Source organism: Penicillium chermesinum (genome assembly GCF_028974085.1).
Source record: "Penicillium chermesinum strain IBT 19713 chromosome Unknown utg000002l:1.0-5270490.0:1.0-5274688.0, whole genome shotgun sequence".
In the NCBI taxonomy this organism is placed as follows: domain Eukaryota; kingdom Fungi; phylum Ascomycota; class Eurotiomycetes; order Eurotiales; family Aspergillaceae; genus Penicillium; species Penicillium chermesinum.
Window position 1 is genome coordinate 1,864,773 of NW_026695312.1, and position 27,761 is coordinate 1,892,533.

General features: G+C 51.9%; 12 protein-coding genes across 12 annotated transcripts; 4 read left to right on the forward strand and 8 right to left on the reverse strand.

The window, feature by feature from the left end:
* Positions 1 to 842: 842 nt before the first annotated feature.
* Positions 843 to 2,678, reverse strand: N7468_001508 (uncharacterized protein; the record flags this gene model as incomplete). The annotated part of the gene is made up of 2 exons (XM_058470805.1): positions 843 to 2,525; positions 2,631 to 2,678. 2 exons carry the CDS (start codon positions 2,676 to 2,678, stop codon positions 843 to 845), a joined length of 1,731 nt encoding a protein of 576 aa, XP_058333946.1.
* Positions 2,679 to 3,002: 324 nt separating this feature from the next.
* On the reverse strand, positions 3,003 to 3,845 carry N7468_001509 (uncharacterized protein; the record flags this gene model as incomplete). The annotated part of the gene is made up of 2 exons (XM_058470806.1): positions 3,003 to 3,178; positions 3,269 to 3,845. The coding sequence occupies 2 exons, from the start codon at positions 3,843 to 3,845 to the stop codon at positions 3,003 to 3,005; spliced, it is 753 nt and encodes a 250-aa protein (XP_058333947.1).
* Positions 3,846 to 3,873: 28 nt separating this feature from the next.
* N7468_001510 (uncharacterized protein) lies at positions 3,874 to 4,783 on the reverse strand (the record flags this gene model as incomplete). Its single annotated transcript, XM_058470807.1, has 2 exons — positions 3,874 to 4,104; positions 4,169 to 4,783. The coding sequence occupies 2 exons, from the start codon at positions 4,781 to 4,783 to the stop codon at positions 3,874 to 3,876; spliced, it is 846 nt and encodes a 281-aa protein (XP_058333948.1).
* Positions 4,784 to 6,716: 1,933 nt separating this feature from the next.
* On the reverse strand, positions 6,717 to 8,399 carry N7468_001511 (uncharacterized protein; the record flags this gene model as incomplete). The annotated part of the gene is made up of 1 exon (XM_058470808.1): positions 6,717 to 8,399. The coding sequence occupies one exon, from the start codon at positions 8,397 to 8,399 to the stop codon at positions 6,717 to 6,719; it is 1,683 nt and encodes a 560-aa protein (XP_058333949.1).
* A 1,620-nt stretch (positions 8,400 to 10,019) lies between these two features.
* On the forward strand, positions 10,020 to 11,067 carry N7468_001512 (uncharacterized protein; the record flags this gene model as incomplete). Its single annotated transcript, XM_058470809.1, has 2 exons — positions 10,020 to 10,509; positions 10,580 to 11,067. The coding sequence occupies 2 exons, from the start codon at positions 10,020 to 10,022 to the stop codon at positions 11,065 to 11,067; spliced, it is 978 nt and encodes a 325-aa protein (XP_058333950.1).
* Positions 11,068 to 12,416: 1,349 nt separating this feature from the next.
* Positions 12,417 to 13,645, forward strand: N7468_001513 (proline racemase family protein; the record flags this gene model as incomplete). The annotated part of the gene is made up of 2 exons (XM_058470810.1): positions 12,417 to 13,434; positions 13,497 to 13,645. The coding sequence occupies 2 exons, from the start codon at positions 12,417 to 12,419 to the stop codon at positions 13,643 to 13,645; spliced, it is 1,167 nt and encodes a 388-aa protein (XP_058333951.1).
* Positions 13,646 to 14,018: 373 nt separating this feature from the next.
* N7468_001514 (putative erythromycin esterase) lies at positions 14,019 to 15,373 on the reverse strand (the record flags this gene model as incomplete). The annotated part of the gene is made up of 2 exons (XM_058470811.1): positions 14,019 to 15,101; positions 15,125 to 15,373. 2 exons carry the CDS (start codon positions 15,371 to 15,373, stop codon positions 14,019 to 14,021), a joined length of 1,332 nt encoding a protein of 443 aa, XP_058333952.1.
* A 331-nt stretch (positions 15,374 to 15,704) lies between these two features.
* Positions 15,705 to 16,907, forward strand: N7468_001515 (uncharacterized protein; the record flags this gene model as incomplete). The annotated part of the gene is made up of 3 exons (XM_058470812.1): positions 15,705 to 16,542; positions 16,598 to 16,861; positions 16,882 to 16,907. 3 exons carry the CDS (start codon positions 15,705 to 15,707, stop codon positions 16,905 to 16,907), a joined length of 1,128 nt encoding a protein of 375 aa, XP_058333953.1.
* Positions 16,908 to 17,267: 360 nt separating this feature from the next.
* Positions 17,268 to 18,140, reverse strand: N7468_001516 (putative inositol phospholipid biosynthesis protein Scs3; the record flags this gene model as incomplete). Its single annotated transcript, XM_058470813.1, has 1 exon — positions 17,268 to 18,140. One exon carries the CDS (start codon positions 18,138 to 18,140, stop codon positions 17,268 to 17,270), a length of 873 nt encoding a protein of 290 aa, XP_058333954.1.
* Positions 18,141 to 20,118: 1,978 nt separating this feature from the next.
* N7468_001517 (class I SAM-dependent methyltransferase) lies at positions 20,119 to 21,562 on the forward strand (the record flags this gene model as incomplete). Its single annotated transcript, XM_058470814.1, has 9 exons — positions 20,119 to 20,150; positions 20,201 to 20,254; positions 20,374 to 20,440; positions 20,493 to 20,528; positions 20,586 to 20,704; positions 20,760 to 20,785; positions 20,845 to 20,875; positions 20,925 to 21,279; positions 21,329 to 21,562. Coding segments are annotated over 9 exons (954 nt in total), but the record flags the coding sequence as incomplete, so codon positions are not given.
* Positions 21,563 to 21,728: 166 nt separating this feature from the next.
* On the reverse strand, positions 21,729 to 23,429 carry N7468_001518 (uncharacterized protein; the record flags this gene model as incomplete). The annotated part of the gene is made up of 1 exon (XM_058470815.1): positions 21,729 to 23,429. One exon carries the CDS (start codon positions 23,427 to 23,429, stop codon positions 21,729 to 21,731), a length of 1,701 nt encoding a protein of 566 aa, XP_058333956.1.
* Positions 23,430 to 26,282: 2,853 nt separating this feature from the next.
* Positions 26,283 to 27,449, reverse strand: N7468_001519 (putative mitochondrial oxaloacetate transporter (Oac); the record flags this gene model as incomplete). The annotated part of the gene is made up of 5 exons (XM_058470816.1): positions 26,283 to 26,375; positions 26,433 to 26,578; positions 26,632 to 27,103; positions 27,164 to 27,368; positions 27,433 to 27,449. 5 exons carry the CDS (start codon positions 27,447 to 27,449, stop codon positions 26,283 to 26,285), a joined length of 933 nt encoding a protein of 310 aa, XP_058333957.1.
* Between the last annotated feature and the right edge of the window lie 312 nt (positions 27,450 to 27,761).

Consider the following 27,761-nt stretch of genomic DNA (forward strand, 5'->3'; position numbering starts at 1 on the left):
AAGTTTGTTGAGGAACATCTCGCGACTCGGATACTACGGAAGGTCCTGCAACCAGATTAGGGATCCTGGTCTGGTTATGAAGTGGTGAAGCACAAAGGGTTTGGTCATTATTTCATAGCATACTCCTTGCAATGGACAGACTATCAAGCAACATGTAAGGACACTTCAATCGGCTCCCGGAGTGCGTTTGGAAACCATAGACAGAGACATGAACACCATTATTGCGCCATAACGAGTTGCCAGCATCAAACCTTAGATGCATACCGGACGCCATGAACACAGTCAAAAAATCTTGAACCGAAAAAAAGCGGAACTCGAAAGGACGCATGAAAAAGAGAGCTCGAGACATGAATACGCCCATAGGTGGACGTGTGCGAGGAGCCATGCCATCCGAGTACGAAGGGAACAAAAGGTTTGTAGATACAAGCAAGAAGAAAAGCGCGAACCGGTTGCCAATGACTGACAGTGTACGGCAGCAGCAAATTGATAGATCAAAAAGAAAACAGTAGAGAAATGAAGATGCCCAATGCCCAAAGGCATGCCCCGGGAAGGAGCCTCGGGTGGGTTGGAGATTTGTGGCCTAACGCACCAGGCGTACGCCCGCCCCAGCAGTAAGTTTGAACTTTTAAGCACGACTCTTGGGCTTAGCCAGCATGTTCAAGCGGCTGAGGCTCAGGACGTTACGTGACTTCTTCGCACTGGCAGTGACACTTCCCGGGGTGCCCATATTCTTAGATGCCGAGCGGACGGGGGTTTTGATAGGACGATTCTTGACGGGGCTTGGAGTTGGGGGGTTCGGGTCGCCCTTCACCCGTTTCGCGCTGCGCCCATCAGGGAATGCATCAGCTGGGGGGCACATTCTCCCGGTTATCAGCGTTGGGAATATTGTCATCGTCGACCTCATCACGGTGCCGCTTTTTGTTTCCGATTCCATGAGCGATACCATGAGCAACAACGGGGACCTCAGTCACATGAAGCTCAGGATAAGCGGTTTCTTGGTTGCCAGAAGATCTACGCACATGCCGAATGGTAGGCGACTGGAGCTGATCCAAGGCAGCGTCCTCGATCGCCGGCTGGGCCTCTGGAGTGAGAGTGGGCAGGGTAGGGTAGGTGACTTCAGAAAGGTTGGAGCGAGAAGGAGTTGTAGGAAGCTTGGAATTGGAAGGCGAGGTTTGAGCCAGTTGAGATCGAGGCTGAACAATTGGAGTAAATGCGACGTGCTTCTTTGGCGAGGGGGTTGCCACGGTATCCTCGGTATCACCCTTGCTGGCAAAGAGCGAGTCAGGCTTGAAATCCGGAGCTGCCACGTGGGTTCCCGCTGCAATTTTTGCTGGGTCACGAGAGAAGAGCGGCTGCCGCTTGCGCAGGATTGACTTCAGGTTGCCAAGGCCGGGGAGATTTCCCTTGATCCGAGGGTTGAAATCGGTCCTGGGGGTTCGTGGAGAGGCTAGGCCTTGAGTCGAGGGAGACCGTGCCAGGGAAGGAATCAGCGAGGTCTTTGGAGCCTTAAGGCTCATGCTGCCGGCTGTGTTACGTGCAATCGAGGCGCGAGTAGGAGTCATGAGGGAACTGCGAACGGAGGACGCGGAGCGTGGGCCTGCAGGACGGGCGGTAGCGCGAGTCATAGATCGAGCAGCCGGCTTCTGGGCAGTGCCTGGCTTCTTCTCAGCGGGAGCAGGGCTGGCCGGGACATCCTCGACCGGGTTGTACTTGGTACGCTTGGCTGCGCCAGTAGGCGTAGTGACAGCCGAGGTTGGTCTCTTCGAAGATGTAGAGCGGGACGGTGACTGGTCTTGAGCTTCGGGCTCGTCGAGCTGTGCCTTGGACTTGGTGCGTTTCAAACATTTTCCAACTGGCTGGAAGCGCCCTGGCGTGGCACGGAAAGACGAGGCGTGGTTAGCAATGGAATCCATTTTTCTGAATTCCGCCATGTGAATGTCGCTGAAACGGCCAGCCTTGCCCTTGGGCTGGGCAATCTTTCGCCCTCCGTTGGACCGTTCGGCGGCGGCATCCTTTCCCTCCTGCTGTGATTTTTCAAACAACATCTTTTCCTTGATTTGCTTGGCCTCCTCGCGAACGCGGTCCATCAACTGCTTAGCTTCATCACTGAGCTGAGCTTCCTGCCCGAACTTGATATCATAACCTGGAGTGCCGAACTGGGTAAGGGCTGGAGAGGATTTGAGCTTGGAAGGCGTAGTCTCAATAGCCGCTCCAGTCAGGATCTTGCCATCGGCATCCCGCTTGACGGGGTTGAAACCAAGGATCATACCAGAGTCAACCTGCTTGGTGGTGCTCTGGTGTGCCTTGCTGGGATGCATCTCCTCTCGGGAGGGGCGGACGGTGGAGGTACTAGTTGGAGTGCGTGCAGTGGTCAAAAACTGAGGCGCCGTCTTGGGAGTCTTGACAGATGTCTTTTTGGCGACAGGGGTACGGACGGTCGAGTCATCGTTGCTCCCAGTTTCATCCTGCTCATCAACCGACGCCAGCGAGGTCGAGACATTAGGCTGCGGGGCCGAGTCAAGAGCCTAGAATATATCCATCACAGTTAGTTGAAGTTGATTTTGGCTGCGGTGACGTCGTATACCCCTCTTCCGACGGGCGTTGCTGGGGCACAAGGGATGTTAACTTACCTCGGAGGACGATGAGCTGCGTAGGCGAGCAGAGCGCCGAACCGCCATGGCTGATTGATTTAGACGATGTGATTCAGATCGGACTGGATAGCCTGTGTGTGAAAAGGCGAACGTGTGGATGACGAGATTTTGGGGGAAAGAACGGTGAGGCGTGGTTGTTGGGCGAAGCGAGACCGAAAAAAAGTAAACAAACGCGCTTCCAAGCTCGGAGTTGACGTCAGATGACTCATCACTCCAGATCGCCTGATCGGCCTGAAGTATAACGGCCCGCTTACTCTAAGGAAATTACGGTTTTGTACTCGAGTGAAACGGGTAAATAAGTGCGATTCGCTTTAGCAAGCTCTTCTATCCTTAGGGTACCCCCTGAGGCCACTAGTCATGGGGCTCAATGCCCACCACATCCGCGGTGGGTGGCCCAATGTACTTTTCCCGGCCCCAAATGAAGTACCAGGCGGTGGCGATCATGATGAACGCGACGAAGACAACAGGGGCATAGTTGACGGTTTCTGCGGTTGCTGGAACAGCTGATGGCATACAGAACAAAGGTACTGCGAGTGCGCTCCAGGCTAAAGTGGGATGATCGATTAGCATTTTTTTCGCATGGGCTTGAACATCGGCCGAAGGCTATCCGCACTTACCCAAAGCCACAATATTGCAGAAAACGCCGAGCTTTCCTAGATTGAAGTCCCCGTTTTCCACCTGCTGCCGGCGTCCAATCACGGAGACAGCGATCGGGCAGGCATAGCTGACAGTGAGAGTGATCACACCAACACCCGAAAAGGCGTTGAACGCGGTGCTTGACCCGAAGTAAATAAGTCCCAGTAGGATCTCGACGACCATTCCTAGCATCATTGCATTAAGAGGAACATCTAGAGCCTTGTTCACCTTTCGCCATTGCGTCGAGTATGGAATGCCTCCATCTCTTGCGAAGGCCCAGATCGCTCGTGAGACCGCGGTCGTGCATCCGATTCCACAGAGAAGGGCCAGGACAGCGAGGTTGAGCAGCAAGAGGAATGTTCCGACCTCGTTACCGATGGCAGATCTGATAATAGCGGGTACAGGTTGACCTGACGCGAGGGAGGCAAGCGCTTCGGTGTCGTGCAACACGAAGACTATAGGGATTAGGAAGACCAGGCCGGCAATGGTGTTGAAGATGACGGTTCCGATGATTGCTTTGGGGACTTGTCGCGAGGGCTCCTGGACTTCTTCGCACATGCTGCGACGCTGGGTAAGTTTCTACATATCACGGAATCGAAGCAACACGCTGCACATACGAGATGACCATTCCGGTGGAAGAGGTCGTGTAGGCGGCTTGGAGAAGACCGACGCAGAAGGACCAGCCTGCCGGCCACCCGGACAAGGGCTCGAAATTCGTGAACACATATTTACCGCTGTTCCTGCCACTTTTGGCAATTACCAGGATACAAATAATAATAGCTAGTGTACCGACTATGGTCCAATAGATGGCAAACGTCTTTGAACAATTTAGTTAGTTTCGGGGCTGATGCAAGTCGGAGAGGCCATTTGAGAAGACTCACATCAAGATATGGAAGCCATTTGTTGCCCAGGGAAGACACGGCGTTACACAGCAGCGTGATAGCAAGGAAGATGAGGAACACCTGATAAGTTTCGGCTTCCCAGACGGGGACTCCGGGCGACTTTTCAAAGACCTGGACACATGAGATAATGAATTGCGCAGAGCCAAAATTCACCGCGAGGGTGATCATGACATTGCCCACCACATACGACCAGCCGCAAGTCCACGCAAAGATCCGTCGATAACGCGGCGCCGAGAGCATGAACGTTTGGTAGTACACACCACCGGCAGTGGGGTAGACCGAGGTAATTTCACCCAGCGACGCCGCCACGCACAGGATAATGAGTGACACGGCGAACCATCCCCAGATGATGTTCACGGGGCCTCCGCCTAGAAGAGGGTACACGAAGGTCGTAGACAATCCGTAGGGAATCGAGGCAAGGACAAAGGACATAAACGCCACCTGCAGGGTGGACCGGTTTCGCGTCAGTTCCGGCTCGTATCCTAGGGCTTCCAGGAGTCCATTGGCGGCCACCGGACCATGATTGTCTACCTCCAGACCCGCCTTCATGCCTGAAGATATTTTACTCGTTTTGCCTGAAGCGCCGGGGTCCATGCTGGGCCATAAGAGGAGGAAGAAGAAAAAGAAGAAGAGAAAAGCGCGCCGCAAAAGGGGCCAAAAGCGTATCTGCAGTGGCTACGGAGTAACCGGAGCAAATTCCTCTGACCGAGTGAGGATGCCAACCGCTTTAAGTATGTGTAGCCCACAGGGGAGCCGCGAACTTTATGAGAGAGTCCGTTCCTGGGATGAAAGGGCAAATCACGGGGAATCTCGCCAAACTCGGAAACTAGTGGCAATGCTATCTCTGCCCGTACGCAGTACTCTGATCGTTGCGACGGGGCCAAACAAGTCAAACACTGGGGCCTTGGGAAGTTGAGATTCGGATGAGAGAGCCATGATTGGTCTGTTGCCGGGGCGCTGATTAGGCGATAATTGGCCTCGAGGAATGGTGACGCAGGGTTTGCGGGGAAAATCCAGTAAAACCAGAGAAATCCACGCGCAAATTGCGAGAAAGCGGGTCGGAGAACGTCCACTGAACGTGGTCCTTCCCGTTTCTCGTGTGCCCCGTTTCCCCTATCTGCGGGTGGCAGGACGGGGCACTAGTTATCTGGCTAGCGCGCGGCCTTCTGATTGGCGCGCACGGGATTGGCTGCAAAAGGGTGGGAGCAAGGTGGACGAGGTTACCCTCGCCTAGATGTACCAATTACAGATGCCTGCTTCCAGGACGTGGTATCTCATCTTTCTAGAATCATGCCTGGGGCACGAAAATGCGCATGTGCGGGCGATATCGTGACTAATGAATATGCCATCCCTAGCACCTCCGCATCCTTATCAGTTGTCGGCCCTGGTCGGCCCGGCATAACTTAGGGGAAATGAGAGGCCCTGCGAGAGAGTACCAGAGCCATCTCGACTCAAGGCAGCAGCATCCACTTGACCATCACTGTGAAAGCGCTGATCCCTCCCTTCAAGAACTCCGGATGTGCCCAAAGCATGGGGTGTGTTTCAGCGAAAGTTCCCCGTGGCAAGCTTAATGCCGCAACCGTGCCAATGGATCCCCGGGGTTAGTCTCAGCGGGATGAGGTCAATGGGTACCACGAGGGAAGATACCTGTCACTTGAGCACCTATCCACTGCAGTCAGCTCTAAAGTCCGATAAGAGAGTGGCTGTCGTACTGTACGCAACCTGTCGGAACTGAAATCCATGGAAAGAAGGAGCCCGAGGACAGACTTCCTGAAAGAGGGATAGAATTCCGAAAGAGCCTGTTGTAGACACTGGTCGACCCACGAGGCGTGTAATATCCAACAGATGATTAGAGAGACATGCATCTCAACCCCGGCCCTGACCTAACTCACATACTCCGTGACTAGGGAGTACATACAGGAGAGATGGCTCCACCAATGTGCAGCGGCTGCGCTAATCCCAGAGGAGCAGCCTGATAGAGGAAATCTAAGGATAAGCATGGAGCTGGAGACTGCCGAAACTAAAAGCCTCAATCCATGCTTTGGGGGTTGTTGATTGGGTGGGGGCGACGATCTCTGACCTCACTGATATCCAAGTTCGGAGAGTCGCCGCGAGGAGAGAGATCTGTAACAAGGGCCGGGGTTGGTCTTGTTTTCCTCTTGGGTTTGCAGATGGCTTCAGTCTTGCAGCCCTGGGGATAAGGGGTGATAGAGTGATAAGAGGCCTCTTACTGTACCCAATGTGTCAAACTACGGCTCCTGGGTCTACTCCAAGACTCGTGATTAGCATTTGCAGTCCCTCCTAAGTGCCACTCCGTCTCGCTTTCGTTTGGCTTGTCCTTAATTTTTGAATACCGGAGAGATCACATTCATTCGATGTCTTGGTTGCTCTATTCTTGCAAATGGGGGGTAGTGGGGTGCGGAAAAAGCGTCCGAAAATAATGTTTGTAATGCGCCCTTGGTACTCCAATTCCATGATACACTTGCCTGAAAACCAGACACTATGCTAAACATTAATCATCATCTCATTATCCCATGATAGTCTCGAGGTTGCGTTCAATCATAACATCTAGCCAATACCTCCCAAGTCCAGCATCCGCCCGGTCCCAAGTTTCCTGCACAATACGCGAGCACCGCTGCAAGCGCAGCTTAGGAAGAATGAATGAGATCTCGGACAACCATATACTAACCTTGCGTCTTGCCTGAGCAATTTCGACGTCTAGAGTACTTAAACAAGCAATTGCATTTGCAGCCGGACCAAAGAGAGATTCAGTGGAAAATACAAGATCGCTGGAAATGCAAGTAAGAAGAACCGGTAACATGCATCGGGTCCCGGAGGTAGAGGGGATTTGATCGATGAGAGCCACGATGTGCAATGCCAGAATGCGTCTCGCTTCGGCCACCGACGGGCAAGGGTTGGATTTCAAAAGAATAGCAAAGAGGGCCGGGATGTCTTGGCCGGGCTTCAAGTTCCCGATGAGCTGGAGTCGTTCGTCCAAGATATCCGGGAAAACATGGTATATTTGCAAAAGAGCGCTGCAGCGATACACTTCGGCCATGGTGATGAAATGGGAAGGAGGTGTGTCGGTGTCACCTATATCGACGGGCCCGCAGTACGAAGAGAGACCCGAGAACAGAATACTCTCCTCCAGCTGCTCGGCGCTGCGTCGCTGTTCGATTTCTTCGACCAGCGAGTTGAAGTCGATGCTGTCCAGATCGAAGACTTCTCCGCTGGTACGACGTGATATCCGGGCAGCGCGAACCAGCTTGGCGGTCTGATAGAATAGGCCAATGGATTTTGAAAGTGGCCCGGTCCATGGATGGGGAAGGGTTTGGCCATCCACCAGGTATACGGACATCTCAGTGTCCGGTCGTTCGAGGACTTTCTCTTCGTTGACAAGCAAGGAGTCTTCGGCCACGAACGCGGCCAGCATGTTCCAGTAGAGCAGACATTGCTGATAGAGGGGATACTGTTTCGCAAAAGTCGAGTCGGGGCTTTTCGACATCTTCTGCTGATGCGCGAGGTAGTCTTTGGCCTCTTTCAAATATTCCAACCCCAGGTCGCCGGCATCGTGCCAAGTCGTTGTCAACCCAATCATCAAGAGGGCGATGAAGAACTCGTCATCTTGGTTATCGCGATGCAATGAGCCTATCCGGGGATTATTCCGGAGGCATGCGATAGCTTGTTGCTGTGTTTGAAGACCCACAGCTCTCATGCTAGGAAAGTCATTCGCAAGCGAGGCGGCTGCCATACTCTGAATAGCATAGTAGACGGCAGCATTCCTACTCCAAAGTCGGCCGACCAAGAACCGAAACGGATTCAGAGGAGAGTCGAAAGAAGACCAAGACTTGCAGACGTGATCAAAATAGTATTGAACTAAGATAACAGGCATCTGGATCAGGAAGGACGGGACTTCCGTGCTGGCGAGCCGGCGATGGAGACTGGCCAATCTATCGGATTGCGATCCAAGCTTGAAGACGGGCCGTTGATTGGACCCACTGGCATCTGTCTTTAATGCGAGATTCATCGGAGCATCGACGCCGGGGATTGGATCCAGCAGCGTACAGCTGGCCTCGTCCAGAAGCTCCTGTAGCTCCCGATCAAAGGCCGGTTCAGCCTCTGCCTCGCCATCGGGAGGACTGAATGAGCGGGGGTCCTCCGGGAGGGGAGGTTGACCCAAGGCGCTCCTGATCGGTGTCTTTGAAGACATAGCGCCATTCGAGCGGCTTCTTCTCATACCCCGGGCACACGAAACCCTTCCGTACACATTCTTGACAGCTTGGCTTGGTTTCGTCACATCTCCTCTTTAAGTAGGTCAGCTCAGCCGCAAGGACCGTGCGCTTTCTTTATTCTGGGGTTACGTACTCGGCGCTGCTTGCATTTCTGACATCCACCCTTCGATTTTGGACGACAGCGATTCGGATTCTTCTGCCTCTTTGGTCCAGGCTTGGTGATGGGAGGCATGATGAGATGACCGAAGAAAGAAAACGAACCCAACCTGACCCCGCTGAAAGGCAGTCTTATCATCCAGTCGACCGGTTCAGGTGACCGGGTCGGTTTGCCCTCCTTCGCCGTGTTCGCCCCGGTCCCCCATCTACATTGTACCCCGCACTGATTGGGTGCCCAAGTCCATTCAGAAAGAGCTGTGGTCCGGTCCACTCATAGTCTCTGATATGAAAAGTTTCTTTTTTATCTGGCTTGCGTGGGACGCCCTCGGATCCTTCCCGTTTTAGTACGTTTTGGTCTCGGGAGGCGGACCCGAAGCTGGCGGGTCTCACTTGGGGCGCGTTCTGTTGTCCCCTCCAAGCAATCAATTCTTTGCCCCACTAGGTATCGCACTAACCCAAAAAGAAACCAGGCAAACCACGCAGTTTGCTGACGTTTGTACCTTTGACAATCTTTTGTATCTTGACATGGTATACTATATCTGCGGTAGCAGCCTCGTCAGTCGTGAAGAAAAGCGGTTGTATATTTACTATACTCGTAAGGTGCCGGATTCTCCGGGCTGCGAAATACAAATGCTTATCACTAGATCGACGAGAGGAAAACTGAATATAAAAGCCACTTCTTCTGGAGAGCTTGAAACGTGTATAAATTATGACGTCTTCGATGAGGTGCAGGATATTAAGCTCTGAAGCTTATACTGTGATCTGCCTAGTGGCTACTAGTACAATCTGTAGCCAATTCCATTTGGGGACAGTCGCATTCCAGTTTCCGGGGGATATGACACCCCGGATTTCATAGTACCGGCCATTCTGCCAAGTCCTATCCGAAGTTTGTTCTGTCGTGTGCCAATTATGCCTCAGGGATCCAAGAGTCACGAGGTTCTGTCGGTATAGACTGACTGTCAGGTGCCCGATTTACAGAGCCGAGGAGAGCCTCTTGGAAATCGGGTATACACTGTTTGCAGTTGTTGATTTCCAATGCGATTCATGGATACATCCTTATTGAATAGGTAAGCTCTGCTCTTATCGCTGGGTGTAGCTTTTTTGTAAACCACCCGTGGGCTGAATCCCTCAGTAAATCTCCAAAATTACCTGTGCGCAGTGAGACCAGTAATTTCCAGTTATATGCCAGACTCCTTGCACTGGTAATAACCATGATTGGCCTGAGAGGAGTCGCGATAATCAAGGGGGAACCATGAAGATAAGAAAAGAGATAAACGGGAAAGCACAAGCAAAGAAGCTTCCCCCGCGGACCGCGTCGCGCTACCGGAGTTGGAGACAACCCCCCCCCCCCCCATCCTGATTCAAAAGAAAATTTCCCAGTCCCTGGACCCTCGTCCCGACCTCCCTCGTCCTCATTTTCAACAAATTTAGGCGCCAAAACCATGCTCCTCAAGGTCCGGCGCGAGGTTATCGTCGCCCTTGACACCTGCCGGCAGCCCGTGCCGGCAACCTTTCGTTTCCCGCACACCCTGTACGAATACAACATCACCAGTGAATCAGAGGTAGCGGAACGCTTGCAACATGCCACAATCGCCATCACAGACTCCGTGCCCATTACCGGCGAGACGATCGCCAAATGCCCCAGTCTCAAGCTGATCTGCGTGGCGATTGTCGGTGTAGATCACATCGACCTGGACGCCTGTCGCAAACGCGGAATCAGAGTGTGTAACAGCCCGGGTGCAACCACGGAGGCTGTTGCTGAACACGCAATTGCGCTGTACTTCGCAGCGAGGCGCAATGTGGTTCGGGCGCATAATTGGATTGCGCAGGGGGGCGAATGGGAGAAAGATCATTCTGGGCTGGGTCCATATGATCGAGTGCCGTTGCCATGTACTAGAGGGACGATGGGGATTATCGGATCCGGGAAGATTGGTAAGTCTTTTTGACGGGTGAGATCGGTAGCTACGTTTTGTTTCTTATTGATTTTTCTTCGGTTTACTAGGGAAGAGAGTTGCGACAATCGGCCGAATTCTGGGATTGAAAGTTCTAAGCGCAGAGCGACGCGGAGTTGCAGCCGGAGACGTTCGAGCAGGCCGGACCGAGTTCGAGACGATGCTTCGTCAGTCTACAGCTATTATTCTCACTTGCCCGTTGACGGAAGAGACAGCCAATACGATTTCGGAGAAGGAATTGGCTCTGATGCCGCCGGGGTGTGTGGTGGTGAACGTAGGTCGAGGCGGATTGATCAATGAGGAGGCCGTTGTTAGCGCGCTCAAGGAGCAGAGGTTAGCCGGGTATGCGGCCGATGTTTTCACGAACGAGCCTGCGAACGTGGAGAACAGCCTTCTTTTGTCCAGCAAAGCTCCGAACTTGACTCTAACACCCCATGTCGCATGGTACAACAGCACCAGCCTTGATGGGATGCTCAAAGCAATACAGGATATTGTGGAGGGCTTTATCGCCGGGTCTAGCATCAATGTTATCTGCTAGATCGAGGTACGATCTACCACACCATATGTATTCATACGAACTGAACGAACTTTTCTTTTCTTTTCTTTTCGCTTTTGTTTTTGTTTCCTGGTGAATGTTACGGTTTTAATCAAGTATCTCGAGCCCACTACTAGTAAGTGCATTACTCATGTAAAGAAATTAGTCCGGCCATAATTGGCTACAAGACATTGCCAATTGCATATGCGTCACTCGTGAAACCCACTCCGCATGGTCTAGACGATGAATGCGAGTGGAGTACGGGAATCCTTCAGTACCTTTGATTCTGACCATACGCCAGCCAAGATAATTGGGCACCGTGTAGAGCTACTTCTCGGCACGTTCCTTTGACCATGGGATCAACAGCCAAGACAAGTAGAAGATTTAGCACACACTCGAAGACCAAAACGAAGAAGCCTAAAGCTCATAGTGAAAAAAAAAGGAGAAATAAGCCACATTAATAATAAACAGTTTAAGTAATAATCTCGGAAGCAGACCGTGGTCGTCGCAAATCTCTCCGATCACTCCGTCCACGTGATCGGAGGGCATGGCAGGAAACGAGCTCCAGCTCCCCTCGCATCGATAAGAGCAGATGACTTGATAGAACCTTGGGATATTGATGTGGCAACTGGCCTCGGAGGTGCAGAGCAAAATGTCTTGGGATGAAGAACTGGTCGCGTGCAAGATGCTCGGGCGTTGTATCTCACCTGACCACAATCGACAAGTATAATCCTCTCCGTCACTATGATCCTTACACTGTAACCTATATCCTCTGTCATGCAGGGCTGGGGAAATTGCCACTGTCATTATTATCGTGGACATCTTGCAGCCCTAAACCAGAGCAAGACCGATCCAGTCCCCCGTCTTCGGCAGGTCAGAGCGAACATGTCCAAGCCCAGTGTCCACAGATCTACTGAACTGGTGGAAAGAAATTACAAGGAACTCACAAACAGGATGAGGCAGCGATCTATCATATACCCAGCCTGAGTTGGATTTCAGAGAACACGTTCTGGACCGGGCATGGGTCAAGGTATCACTTTCCACAGAAAAACAAAGCATAGTATGCATATACCCCGCTTTCGCGGGAGGGGATATGCCTCCAGCCCTATAGCCTTGGAGCCCTGGAGGGTTGGGCTGAGCTTACAAGGCTGTGGAGAAATCGCCGAGTGCTTTTGTAGCGCTTATATCGCAAAGTCAAAATATTTCGGGGAAACCTGCCAGGATGACGGGGCGTGACAGGGTAGGCGGAGCCGAGCACGAGACATATAAAGAGCCCACGCAGTCGAATCATCGACCTGACGGTCAGCAAATAGACTGTCAAAACTGTTTGGAAAGTCTCGCTGCTTACCATCATGCCCTTCTCACGCTCGTTAACCGTCATCGGATGCCATTGCGAAGGAGAAGTTGGGGATGTCATCACCGGCGGAGTCCTCGACGTCCCTGGGAAGACTATGTTCGAGAAGTTACAGTATATGTCAACTCAGAAAGACGATTTGAGACAGCTTCTCCTCAACGAGCCCCGAGGTCGCGCATCAATCAACACGAATCTAGTCCTTCCGCCATGCGATCCAAGTGCCGATGCGGGGTTCTTGATCATGGAAAGCGAAGAGTACCCCCCGATGTCCGGATCGAACACCATCTGTACCGCGACAGTCCTGTTAGAAACAGGAATGGTCCCTATGAAAGAGCCTGTGACCCATCTGGCGTTGGACACGGCCGCTGGGCTTATCAAAGTCACTGCAGAATGCGAGGCAGGCAAATGCAAGAGCGTGGAGTTCGATAATATTGCCTCTTTCGTATTTGAGCTTGATTTCAAAGTCAAAGTCCGCGGGTTGGGCGAGGTGTCTGTTGATATCGCTTACGGAGGTATGATGTACGTGGTTACCGATGCGACAGCATTAGGGTTAAGGGTCGACAACCAGGACGCCACCCGATTAATCGACATCGGGGAGCGGATCAAGCGTGCTGTAGAGGCAGTATACACTCCAGTGCACCCAGAAAACCCCGGCATCAAAGGGTTCAGTGTCATCGTGTTCACTGAGCCGTTACGCGTCGAGGGCGGGTGCAAAGTTGCTTCGAATGCCACGGTCGTCCCCCGGGGCGATTCGATCGGAGTCCATGTGGCTCTGGGACATCCGCTCGCCTCGCGGTCCTTCATGCAAGAGGGCAAATCACGGGAGGGGAGACCTTCAAGCATCGGAGTATTCTGGGCACTGAATTTATCTGCCGGATTCGAGGAACGGCGACCGTCGGCAAATATCCAGCTGTTCTGCCTACAATCAAAGGCCGCGCGTGGATTACGAGCTTTAAAACTGTCGTTCTGGATTCTTCGGATCCCTTCCCAGAGGGCTTTCGCGTGGGGGATCAATGGTACATGCAGCCCAACTGAGACCCTTGTATATAATCCTTGTTTGAGAATGACTCGGAAAAAGAGCCAAAATGGATTGATACATTCCAGACCAACGTCCAAGTCCAATTGCAGGCGAATTTCCTCTATCCGTCAGAACATGGTGCTTTTCCAATAATAGCACATGCCCCGCACCCCCGGATATCGATCGACGGGGAAATCCGGGGTACATAAGTAAGCCTGCTATGCCTGCGGGCCTACCATAGGAGCTGTCTGGCTTTGGAAATTTCCAGGTTCTTTCAACCATTTACGAGTCGTTTCTAATGGTAGTCAATGCCGCATATTTCTCTCGCGATCCCTATCTCATCGTTGCTATTCCAGTCCTTCCCCGTCCGGCCGCTAAGCGAGCAGCAGCCTTGCCTTAATAAACTGTCTCGGCAATGCCAGGATGCAGAGCTGCACGAAGACATGGGCTCTCCGGTTCCGCTTCTTGCTTTAAGCTTGCATGATCAAAGCCACGAATAGCCAGAATGAGTGATGATACCATTTCCTTCCTTCAAGTTTAACAATATGATGTCAAATATACTGCAATGCACACAGGGCCTCGCTACAGTCCGAACGGATATGTCTCCTCTTTCCCCAGGGTTGTTTGAGGCTGCATAGTCTCAATAGGCTCGACAGCCTTGGTTTCGTCAAACCAAATATAGCCATCGAACTGCTCGTGTATTTGAGCATGGGAATAATGAGACAGTCTTTCGGTGTCAGGGCGATAGATGACCCCAATAAACCGCTCCAGACGAGTCTCCAAAGAGCTGAACGAGCGAAGAGCCGGATCAGCATAGCCACGCCGGAAATCCAGCAGGAAGCGTGGAACTCCCGTGTTGTGCGCTATTATCTCCCAGCTATCTTCCTGTGACGGAACGACATCCATGACTTGCATGTCTTCGTCCCATTCATCAGCGGCAGCAACGGTGCCGGTATGTGTCCCGCAGCCGAGAATCGCCACGTTCTGTCGGCCCAGGCGCTCACGGCAGAGCTGGCCAATATTCAGCTCATGGCGCCGGATACCCATACTTGTATACCGCGCGTCGCCCACATGCGAATTATGAGCCCAGACAATTGCCTTGTGCGTCGGAGGCCGGTGTTGCAGCAGCCGATGCAGTGACTCGAACATGTGTAAATCGCGCAGCGTCCACGAACTAGCCGAGCTCCAGTACATCGCACGATAGTATTTCTCCGCATCCTTCACCAGATACGCATTCTGCTTGCTGCTGTGATAACGATCTCCCTCCTCTCCCTCGACATATTCGTCTTGGGCGTGCTCAAGTCTTCGTTCCAGCAGACCGCGCAAGATGTCCATGACCTCGGCCTCACAATTCTGCATCCCTCTGAGTGCATGGAGGCCATACGCCGTGGGATCATCCACCCACGGCTGCAGGCACCCGTACCGCTTCCTCGCCTCTTTGGCGGCTGCCGGGTCCACGGCATCAAGATAATCGATTACCGCCCGGATCGACGCCCCCATGCTGTAAAGATCCAGACCGTAGAACCCGACCCGTCTATGCGGCGGCAGTTTCTTGTTCCAATCCCGCATCCACTCCACCAGCTCCTGCATCTCGCGGTTACGCCACATCCAGGTCGGAAATCGCTTGAAGGGCTCTTCGCCCTTCGCTACGCCGCCAATCGGCGTCTTTGGCCCGGGCGCATGCGCACGTATCTGTCAATCGCCTCTGCGTCGGGCCAGTCCGCTTCGACCGCGACCATCGTATAGCCGTGCTTTTCTATAAATCGCTTCGTGATTTGGGCGCGCGCAGAGTAGAATTCGGAGGTTCCGTGGCTGCCATCGCCGAGCATAACGACTTGGGGGCCTGCAAAGCTGTCAAACATTGAGCCGAACCCTTTGTCATCGATTTCCGGGAGGGGCGTGAGGTTTTGGTCGAATTGGTCTTGTAACTGTGACATCGTGGGGGACGACAAGATATTAGGTGTGGGTATGTAAAGAGATTTGAGCCTTGAAACATCACATAATCGCTTTCGCGACATTATCCGTCCTTATATTCATCCGTGGTGTTTCGCGGAGCGGCGAATTGTTGATATCACATCGGGGTAATGGCAAAAGTCATGATGACTTAATGCCATCCATGCCACGAGGCATAATATCAGCCAGAGCTCATCACACTTGACTATATATAGAAATACCTGTCCATATAACGAAGGCTTTCAGAGTTCGAGTCAGGTGCATAAAGACATTCTACTAACGCCAACCACCTCTGTACCAGGAAAGCCAAGCAAAATGGCCGTCCCCATTAGCAGCCCCTCGCCCCGACTCGACCGCTTCCAAAAAGCCATGGAGTCCGTATATGGCAGCTTCAGCAGTATTGACGACCCAAAGACCTGGACTCCGCCCGCGAACTCTGGCGGCCACCGAGGCCGCTACCTCTGGACCGACGCATTCGGCGTGATAAACCTCCTCACAATGCACGCGGAATACTCCAAAGCTGGCACCAGTCCCGGCGATGACAGGTACCTGCAGCTTGCGCGCCAGTTAATCGAAACCGTGCACGACGTGCTGGGTAGGACGAGGGACGGCTCGGCACGTCTACCGGGTGCAACGGAGGCGAATCCTCTGGGAGGCGGACTGCGCATTGGGAAGACAGATGAGCATGGCTCCGATTGCGACGGGCAGTATCATCACTATCTGACACTGTGGATGTTTGCGCTGAACCGGATGGCGAGGGCGTCGAGGAATATGCAGTATAACCGGCTGGCGGTGGAACTGGCGCGGGCGATTCATCCGAAGTTCTTCAGGGATCGGACGAGTGACCGGCCGCGGATGGTGTGGAAGATGTCAATGGACCTCTCGGTGCCTTTGGTTTCATCGGAGGGGAATTTGGACCCTATTGATGGGTTTGTGACATTTCGCATTCTGCAAGCGACGGCTCGAGAGGCGAAGGACGGAGAGTTCCTGGTGGAGGAGATTGCGGACTATAAGCGGGTGATGGCGCGGAAGGGAGAGCACTTTGTCTCTGATGATACCTTGGATTTGGGCATGACGCTGTGGACGGCACATTGGTTTGCAGACAAGGAGGATTGGGCATCGAATCTGGCGACACGATGCTTCGAACAACTCTGTCAGTATTCCGTCTCAGCTGGGAATGCTTGTAGCAATGCTGATCGGTGATATAGATGACCTGTTCGAAATTAATCGGCACCTCGCGCGGAATATCAAGTATCGTTTGGCCTTCCGCGAATTTGGCACTTGTGTAGGAGCTCAGTGCCAGGCACAGCAAACCACGGACAAGGAACGGGCGGTTGATTACAAGACGTGGTCTGATGCCATCATTACAGATTGGGATCCTTATATGCAGCTCACTATCTCGGAGGACCTGACTCCGCAGGGCTTGCGGCCCATCACTCGTGTGATGTATGCCGCCGCCCTCATGCCTGGAGGTACGTTACAAGCATGACAGCCTTGAAACCCATCGCGGATCACTAACCTTTAATCTCGTGGTAAAAAAAGCTTTCTGTAGTGGCTATTTGGGCCCTGAGCCATGAAGGGCGCGTACGAGGCCACGTGGGACTAGTTTTCGAATTCAAGATAATACGAACAGCCAAAATGCATCGTGTATTAATGCATTATCTATGCGAAAATGAACATGAACGAAAGCCAGAAACCTCGGAAATTGAAAATGCAAACAATATATTACAGCCCTGGTAGTCCAACGATTTCTCTCCAAGGTGACCAGTGCCTTGGGAGGATGTAAATCGCATATACAGTACTCAGAGCAATGGATAAACCGGTCCACTGTTAGGAAGCTAGTTAGAGATTTGATGAGACCGACCTGGAACCGTAGGATCACTCACCTTCTCCAGCCATGTATGGAACCAAATGGAAGTCATGTAGAGCATCCACCAGTCTCAGACCTACAACGGTCCACACTAAACGAAGAGCCCATTTCCTCGCTACTCCAGACCCGTCCGCAGAGCCGCTGTGCTCGGAGATGGCCGGGTCGCTTGATTTGCGCTCACGACCCGCCTCATGTTCCGCGGCCGTACGGAACGAGAATGCACCGACCCCAATCGCCTCGAACGTGAGAAGCGAGGTTGCCAATACCAGCATGAACACATGCCCACTGATGTCATGGCCCCCTCTCCAAGCCCCGCCAGCTGCTTTGCAAGCCGCAGCGCTAAACAGCGTTTCCAGCTGGGCCGAGGCACTTGATTGTGGGTCCAGAGTCTTCGCCTCGTTCAGGATGGTTTGGCATTTTCCGCCCGTGAACACAAAGCTACGGTCGATAACAGCCGGCCCAAAGCACCATTGGGTCATCAGGTACCATACCGTCGTTGCAAGGGCATAGCGCAGGAAGGCTTGTAGGGTACGGCGGACTCGTGTTTGTTGCTGCGACGGGGGCAGGGCGGGGGAGAAACGGTATGCGGGTTGTACGAGAAGCAGAGAGGCGAAGGCAACGGTGGTCCAGAGCCAGCCGATTTTCACAAAATACACATTGAAGATATTGTTCTTGCGGGCGAAGTAGTTGACAGGGTTCTCGGATATGTGCAGATCGGCGGCAAGTGAGGGCGCTAACGCCCCTGATGACTTTCCAGCGGTGGCAGACCTGGGATTTTGCGCTGTGGGAGAAATGACCGAGAACAATGAGCCCACGAGCAGGGTAATTGGGTATATGAGGAGGATCACAGGGGATGGCGCGGGTCGAGCGGTTGTTGCCATGATTTTGTTGTCGGAAGAACTAAAACCATGGGCTAGTTTCCCCCGGTAATAGGTATGGTCACAGGAGTAGTTTGAAGAGGTATCCGTTAGGCTCTCGACATAGCCGAGTTGGGGGTTCAATGAGACAAAGCACCAAGTGAAAGGAAGGGACTGGCTATGACGGCTTCCAAGGCTGGATTGCAGATTGAAGATGACATCAATCTTGATTCCTGAGGCACCAATCCAGAATGTGCAGCCTGGGAGCTAAGGTGTCACTACTGCCCTCTTGGACACATTAAGTTGACGAGTTCCTGGTCGCTGGAACCAGATCCTTATCACGGGGGGGCACTAGTGAAAAGGGACTAGTGCAGACCATTTGAGCGCCTTGCAGCGTGCATCAACCAAATTGGCCCAAAACCGGGGGCCCCCGGGGCCTCTCAGTCTAGCGCTTACGTAGTACGAGTCGCGCTGGAAGCAAACACCCCCACGGTTGGGTTTCATTAGACTGTTGTTCGCAATGCTGACTGACAGCGATCAACCATGACTGGGCGCTTCGGTAGAAGATTTGATCCAAGTGGAGCCACAAAAAGGGTCTCCCCAGGCAGGAATAGACTAAAGACCGGGCCGCAGCCCGCAAAGCCGGGGACTTAATTTTCACGATGCTATTCAATTCACAGGAACGAAATACTATCGATGGCTCTGGAACTCGCCAACAGGAGACCACGCAGATAAAGAGCATGGGGGCCGGGATTGGTTTCCTCTGAGCTGTAAAAGGTGGATGGGGCCACAGTGTTTGGTCGCCACTCCCGATGCTTTGATCGTTCGATCAATACGATTCCATGCTGTGCGAATCCTAATGTACCAATCGGAGATATGTACGCAAGTCGACGTGTAGGTGCAGCTGCGAGAGCCCAAAAAAAAAAGAGATGCTCCTGTGCAGATCCTCAGACCCAGCATCGGTACATGCCGACGCAGCCTGAGCTTCCAATCTCGGACGGGGTTGGAAGGGGAAGCGCACGAGTCAGACAGAAACACAAGCCTTTTGAGATGGGGCCTATTTCGATACTAACTCGCCCGCTCCGGTTGAAGCAGCCCTTATGATAGAAGGCTGAGGACACACGGCCGCTATCAACTCCAACAGCAAACACCTCGGACCTTCAGGTAATCTCCGCTCTTAGTGGCCACGACCCGAACTGCTGGGATTTACGATGCATCCAACGCGGTGACCAGGACCACACCGCACCGTATCCCCAATGTCTCATGTGCGTCCGTAGCTTTGTTGGTTCCAAGGCTCTGGGAAATGACCAGCCTACCAGAAAAGGGAGGAAATATATCCACCGAGTCAAATCGCACAGGCAGATCTTCCGATTCTGCTCATTCTTCGTCAGCAGCTTGAGGCAACCGGGCTTAGCGCCCAGCGGACGAACCGGCTCCGCAATTGGTCGACGAATTCGTCAAGAGGACGATCGACTGGAGGCGGTGGATAGTATAAACTGAGTATGGACGTGGTTTGTCCATCGTGCCCCGCCTCGGGGGACGATTGGCCGTTAGCCGTCCTCTGGTCCTCGCCCTGCCTACTCCTGACAGGGCCCAGCCTGGTTAGGTGAACCGGGACCCATTTTTAGTTGAAGCATATGGAGCCAGGATAACATTCCCGGGAGACTGCTTAAACACAAAAGGGTGATCCAGACTGTCGGTACCGCGCTTTGGGGAGGGGGGGTTTCCCGGGGAGGGGGCGCCAATATTTTTCGTACGGCCTTTCCTTGAATAGAATCCCGACAGTCTGGAACCCTAGTCGCCTCCAAGCTGGAGGGGTCAAAAGTCTTTCGTTTCCTTTTCTTCAGGGCCTTCGATTCTTCATTTCTTTTGTTCTCTTATACCGTCTGGCTTCCTAGCCCGGGGAATGCAACGTACGATGGCACACAGGTCATCTCCAATCGAACCTGATGTGGGTTGTTCCTGTGGCGATCTAGAGCCTCAAAAAGACTAACTGTTTCAGCTTTCCGACAATGATTCAACGTACCCTGGGTCGTGAGTGCAGGCGCATTCTCTCGACCTGCATGTTGCTAACCCGCATACAGGGTCGACGATGCCAGCTATACCGAAAGTGTCACGTCAAGTGCTTTGAAATACCGGTAGGTGTGGCCCCGTGCAATGGCCGAGAACCATAATCAAGGGTTTTCCTACGCCGCAAGAAATCGTCGCTAATTGTCCTAGATATGAGGTACTAATGTTGCCTTCTTCCCCACGCTAGGTCTTTTCGCTCATTCTTTAGAACGGCCGCAGGTACCATTCATACCATGAAGGAGGAATACGTCTTAGTACGTTTTACGTGCAACTCATTCGGTTGGATTGGATTCTAACCCGATTCAGCCAAACGACGAACAAGAGCAAGATCGTCTGGATCTGGTGAGCTTGTTTCGTGCAGAAGGATCCCTATTCCATATTGACGTGTCTTGAAAATAGAGTCACCACCTTTACTTGATGCTCCTCAAAGGTGAACTTTACCAAGCTCCAATCAAGAATCCGAGAAGGGTACTGGACCTGGGGACAGGAACAGGGATATGGGCGATGGATTTTGCAGAGTAAGCGTCGACCAATGATTTTAATCCCGGCCCGTTGTTTTCTAACTGTCTCTAGTGCGCATCCAGACTCAGAGGTTGTCGGTATGTCGCGACTTATTCACTACGCTCGGCGGAACCTAGGGAATACTAAAATGAACAAGGAATCGATCTCAGCCCCATCCAACCCTCGTGGTGAGTCTTGCTCCCCGCATCATTCATACAGAGGCCTGATATAAGTTAGGGTACCGCCGAATTGTCGCTTTGAGATAGACGATTTTGAACAAGAGTGGTCATACAACCACGGCTTCGATTACATTCACGGTCGAGAGCTCGAAGGCTGCATCCGAGACCACGACCAGTTATTTCGAAGAGCATTCGAAAACCTCAACCCAGGCGGGTGGCTCGAAATGGCCACCATCGAAGTCAACACACTCTCCGACGACGGAACCCATCTCAACGTCCCCTGCTTACTAGATGTCGTCAAATACGTCAGAATAGCGTCAAAGAAATTCGGGAAAGATATGGCCTCGGTGAGCACATGGAAGACCCGCCTCGAAACAGCCGGGTTCACCAACGTCACGGAAAACATCATGAAGGTGAGCATATCAGTAGTTGCCACAGAAGCTCCGTTTTGACCGTGTCTAGCTTCCTCAAAATCCATGGCCAAAAGACGCGAAACTGAAAGAGCTCGGGCGCTACCATCAGCTTAATCTGCTGGAGGCCATGCCACCCTACACATATGCATTGTTCACACGAATGCTGGGCTGGAAGCGCGTGCAGATCGAGACTCTGCTGGCTGGAGTCCGACACGAACTCAAAGACACGTCAAACCATATATACACCAAAGTCTATATCGTCTACGGCCAAAAGCCGGAATGACTTCGGGGGCTTCATCTCTACGTAATTTGCATAATAACGACAAAAGGCGCATCACAGTTTATAGAAATACACGGAAAGGAAATAATCATACGTCAAGAATCTTATCGGAAAACTCTCTGTGGTAACAAAACTGAAACAAAGATGGGGTATAGTAAGGCTCTTCAAATCAAAACAAAGAAATGTGATGACGGCATGAAAAAGAAAAAAAAAGAAAGAAGGAAAGAAGAAAGAAAGAAACTTGAAACAGGTCTTCCTCATTTCTGGCCACGAGATGCAAATCGAGAAAAAGATGACCTCCAAGTTGCTCATTTGCAGGGGAGCGATCCGTATCCATGTTAGAGATGATCTCAGTGAAGGAGGCAGATTGCTGATCCCGATAACTATCCCTGGTTTGCTTCCAGGCCTGGTTATCATGCATCTCATTGGTGCTTTGGTTGACGGAACCAGCATCAGTGGTGCTGACCTCGGTATCCAACAGATCCTCAGGGCTTTGCGTGACAATGATCTTCGGTACCTGAAGTTTTCGAGGTATCAAAGGCCGAGGGGGACGAGCTCGCACAGGCGATGGGTCGGAAGGAAGCTCGGCGAAACCTGTGTTGAGTTCCAAGGGGATAAAGATGGGATCGTCGGGAAGTTCGGTGATGGCGGGCAGGGACTCAAATCTTTCCGTTTCCGTCGCTAGCTCAATGACGGGAGAGATTGGTAGTTCCTCAGGCTGTTCGGCCGTTCCTTGGGGAGAAAGTTGAGATTGGTCGAAATGTGATAAATGTGCAATGACTTTATGCAGCCGGCCTTGCTGGAGAGCGACTCGAGAATACTTGTCCTGAGCTCGCTCGCAGTCTTTAGCCCTCCAACGCTTACGGCTGGAGGAGCTTAGCCTGCCCTTGCGATGTTTGCTCATATCAATCCGCAGTGGCTCCAGAATATGAGACAATTCTTGGTTCGCCGTGTCGGCATCAGTAATGGTGGTGTTGACCCATTGACGCTCGATCTCGCCCAGCTGATCGTAGCTGAGATCGCGAAGCTGTCTTGCTTCTTCCAGTTGACCGGTAAGCTCGTTTGTCAAGTCGAGAAGGGCTCGAGCTTGGGTATCTGCGGCCTTTGTCTTCTTAGATGATAGATCGATGGTGGATGAGCTAGACGCGAGTGAATTGGTCTCGGTCCCAGAGACTGAGTGAGGCAAAGATGGTGACCGAGGCAGGGGTGTGGTTGTGGGTGATTCGGATGATTGTGGCTGAACAGCAGGCTGTGATGCTTGTACAGGTGGTGACGACACCGATCGACTTCTTTGCGACTGCCAGGAAGGTTCATAATGGGGTGGTCGCTGCGCAGTGGGTGATATTGGCTCAGATGAGGGCTGCCCTTGTTGTTCGCCTTGTTGTTCGCCTTGCTGTCCATCGAGGCCTCGATCGGGCTGTTGCACCTCCGAGGTTGCCATCCAGTCCGATAGAGGCGTTCGCTGTTGGACTTCCTTGTTTGGTCGAACCAGATTCTCGGCTGAGCGGCCTAGTATACCGGTGGTCGATTGGCGATATCGATTGAGCGCGTGGTTCCACGAGTCGGTGGACTGGTCCCATGCCTTCATAGTGGACTCTTGTGCTTTGTTCTTAGAACTACTCAAGGAATGGGCTGAGCGATGCCAGGCCTTGGTGGTGGTCTGTTGAGCCTTTTCTTTGGAAGTGGACAATGAATCTGCCGATTTATGCCATACCTCGACAGTCGTTTGATGGAATTTGTTCTCCAAATCAGACCACATTGTGGTCGACTTGCGCCACATGTCCTTCGTAGATCTCTTCCATGAATCCGACCGTTGCCGCACCAGTTCCCCGCGGCGGGCTCGCATCTCTGCACCTCCAATCATGGCCATGGCTCGAATCTCGAAAGTAGATGTGTGGTATTCCTGATATATGAGGTAGGGAAACGGGCTTCCTCTCATGCCAAGGTGCGGTGCAAAATTTTAAGCCGTAGACTGGCGTCGCGAATACGGAAGTGTGTATCCTGTTATAAGCCCCGGGCCCCTCAGAGCTAGGCTGTGATACAGGGGGACGATGCAGGCGGTGCTCTCACGATGGGGCTCTGCTGGGTCGATCTGATTGCTTATTGGCAGTAGATGCGGTCAAGCCCACCAGTTTAAAGCCGACAAAAGCGATTGCCTTGTCTTCCATCACACAAGCCCCTAAAACGGGAGGATCGCGTACCGCATGAGCCGGGTCCTGGTTGACTGTGCTGGCTACAAACAGGGGCCAAAACCGGGGGTGCTTCACTCGATTGCGTAAACTAGCAGGGGTTCTGATTGGCCCATTCGTATAACTATCACCCCGAGGGCTTGGTCGCGGCGTTATATCAGCAGCCCGTTCTCCGCAGTTGCTATTTTTATCAAGATCAACCTCGCAATCAATGCCAATCCGGTAACCTGCCATCACCGGGGGAACACGGGGAAACTTCCATGCTCTGGAATTCCTATGTTTATTCCATGTGTCGGTCGCCGACTTGCACGACTTGCAAGTGCTTCATTATCCAGAATTCCAACCTCCAAACAAGACAATGGCGAACGTTGCCACCCAGTGTGAGGGAACTACCAGGTTTGGGTGGCACCAGTTGACCAGGTGAGATAGTATTATCCGATAGGATTCCTCAGTAGGGTTCCTGTCTGAACAAAGACTAAAGCCTACTCTTTCATCTAAACAAACAACCTCTTTTATAGGGGGATTCGCCAGGGGTTCGGTCTCAGCATGGGTTTCAGCCCTAATATGGCCAATAAGATGTAAGGAAGTTTGTTTGCCCCGCTTCATCATTATTGAATGGGTCCGGCTTCGGCTCAAAGGATCTTGATATCCTCCAAGGCGCCACTTCGTTGGCGTTTCGCCATCGAATCCCATTGTTCCTTGACAGCAACAGATGAGCGAAATCTCGCTGTGCTCTATTGCGGTATGTGTGCCTTGCAAGGCTGTCATAGGTGAAAAGCTAACTTTTGCTAGGTTGGGCAGCTTATGCTTGATGACTTCTTTTCAGCCATTTTTTCTATTTAGGTACGTTAGCCCTTGGGAGCGCTGGTCACATGGGCCCCTCTTTCCATATAGCCTTTAGGATAACATCAATAAATCATCATCACTCTACCTAGGTATAGCTGTAAGACACTTCTACTTCCTACCTGGAGATAGCCACATTACACATATCTTTTAGATAGTATTCTACTTTTCTCTACAGAACTGATCAATAAGAATTTCCCCAGCTTACGCTGTGATAGCTTCCCAGACCGAGAATCGTAGCAAAGATCCTACATCAGTGGTGCCAGTATGCTCTAAGACTGAACCAGTCTTAAGCTCTTTTAAGGAGTCAAGTGATTTGTCAATCACTTCACTCATCCCACTTGCGTCGAAGAAGTTTGCAAGCCGATAATGGCAATCTAATAATATGCGGCTTGGGAGACTAGATTCCGACTCAGGCTCGGTTGCATCACCAAAAGTGACCTGTTGGGGGATGAATGGCCTCATTTCGACCGGAAATCGCCGAAATACAACAAAGTTGTATGTATGTGGAGCGCCAGCCTATATCCATAATTAGTTGAGAATGATGACTCTTTCTAGTTTCTAGGGACGGAGAATAGACGCACAACTGGCTCAAAGGCACATCGGAAATGTCCAAATGCACGGTAAATAGTACTTTGAAGCGTGAGGCCATTCTGGATCTCATCGAATGCTGAGCTCCGTATGACCTTACGCACCTCGGGGAAACATCTGTAAAGAGTTTCCCACATGTTCGCCACCTCTGCACCTAGCTGCTTTGATTGCACGTAAATTCGGCGTGTCTTACACTACCCTCGTCAGTCGCGTCAAAAAGGCGAATTCGCCTATCAGCACCTACCAAAGTTCAAAACGAGGCTTTAGAGCCTTATCAGGAGAAGGCATCAACCAATTGGATCCTCCTCTTATCTAATTTAATCTAGTCTAAGGCCTTAGATAAAAGAAAAAGTATCCGAAGAAACAGCAACCGTGAGCAGACTGTAGATAGATTTCCTCGGACTTTGGATATCTATCGTGGAAAGGGGGAAGGGGCTATCTAGATCGATTTGCTCAGCCATTAGATACCTCTTGAAAGGGTGCAACTAATATAGATTTCAGAGGTTTCCGGTTGATGATTTCCTCTCAGTTTTTGATATGGCAAATCTGCTTGGGATCTCGTCGATGTACAGCAAAATAGACCCATACATGCAGGTTAATTTCCCGAAAGAATTCAGACCCACGAATTGGAGTTTCCAGTCACTGCAAAAACAAAGAGAAATCAAAATCATTCCCTAGGGCCATTAGGCGAGCTGAGTCCGGACTCGGAGCACTTGAGAGTTATTCCCTCCGGCTGGGAAAACTTTTAAATGAGCTCTCACTCAGCCCGATACCTCCAATGCTTTCAAGAGAATCCTTTTTTCCTTCAGATCAATCCCACATTTCCTGTCAAGCCGAAAGTCTTCGCTTGTTTTACTAGCAGTCGAACGTAATTTACTAGCAGGTGATTGTAAAGTGAACACTGAAATATGTACATATATCTTTTTGGATATTATAATTTTCTTCCCAAAGGAAATGCTGAATCTATATTTTAAGGTAACATCGCAAGGCTTCACAATGATGCACCTAGGCAAGTCTAAGCAGCAGGCCACATCAACCCGAGAGTAGCCAGGTGAAGCTAAAAAGTAAAAGGGGTATACTTTTGATTACCTAGAGATAGATCAGATCTTGCCACGGAGGGAGTCAGGAAGGATACGGTCCTCAACGCGACGCATGAACTTGTTGGTCTGCTCGGCTAAGCTGAGGGTCAAGATCTAAATTGCGGGTTAGTATGGTGATCGCATGGGAAATTGCAAATATTTTTGTCTTACAGTGTGGGGAAGGATTCGGGCAAGGTGGGCAAAGAAACCCTTGTAGATGGCCAGCACACCCTCGGTGCGGATGGTCTTGTACAGACAATCGAACACACCGCCGTAAAGGTTTCCGGTCTGGTTGTACAACCGAGCCATGATGGTGTCTGGATCGAGTAAGCATATAGCAAAGACTTTGCGGTGTCAGGATTTGACCTACCTGGAGGGTGCATGAAGCAGCACACAACGAAGCCAGAAAGTGCGCTACTATATAAGTGCATAGCGGGCCCATCGGCCAGGTCCAAATGCTTCGTGAGGGTTCGCTTCGCAAGGAAATAGGTTGGAAGCTGTACGGAACTACCGAAACTAGTTCGGATCATAGCAGCGCCGACTCCCCGGTACACACCCCGAATGCCTTCGGAACGGTAGATCTTGCTCAAGCCATCGAACGAGTTCTTGTAGTTATGTTGAGTGCCGACAGGGAGGAATGGGGAGTAGGATTGAAGACGTGTCTTGACCAGGAAGAACGGTGATCCAGCGGCGGCACCGATAACTCCTGAAAGAGCGCCTGCGAAGACGTTGATTCCAAGAGACTGGACGCTGGGGTCTTTGTAGACGACCGAGGCAAAATTGGATCGGATGGGCTCATAAAACCCAAGACGGCAACCGTTCAGTAGGACCTGATATATGTACTATAGCATCGCAAATGTTAGTGGTCCCGTGTTGCATCACCAGTCCGATGTGATACATACGGCAGAACCAATTCCTCGGAATAAACCCTTTGGACCCTCATTCTGCCAAATGACCTTTACACCATGCAAAGGTCCTTTGTACTTTTTCGTCACACTTCCCTTGGCCTGGAGTTCACCCTGCAATTGTAACCGAATCTTCACCGTCTCGAAGCTGTGGGTGACAGTGACTGCACCGCAGGCGGCGATCCCTCCTGCAATGAACGAGCTAATCACATTCGAGTTAGTCAGTATGAGTTCCTGTACAAAGCAGTCCTGGTGGGCTCGCATACCCGAGAGTGGTCGACATCGTGTGGAATGCGACAGCTTTTGTAGCGCAAAGACCAGGGACCGGAGGCAGATCGGAGGGGCGGTTGAGTCCAAAACAGCAAACGGATCAAAGGCTGATTGAGGAATAGGTGGATAGACTGTGTTCTCCCTCGGTCGTGCGAAGTTTTGGAAGAAATCCTGCCGGTGCAGGCGGCTTACCCGTGAGGTTATCAGGTCAGGCGTCCAAGGAGATGGTCAGCGTTGACAGGCGCGTCAAAAAGCTTACCCGCGGCTCTTGATGGGCGGAGGCTCGAATTTTTGAGCCCGTGTTTGGTCAATCGCCATCGGTGGA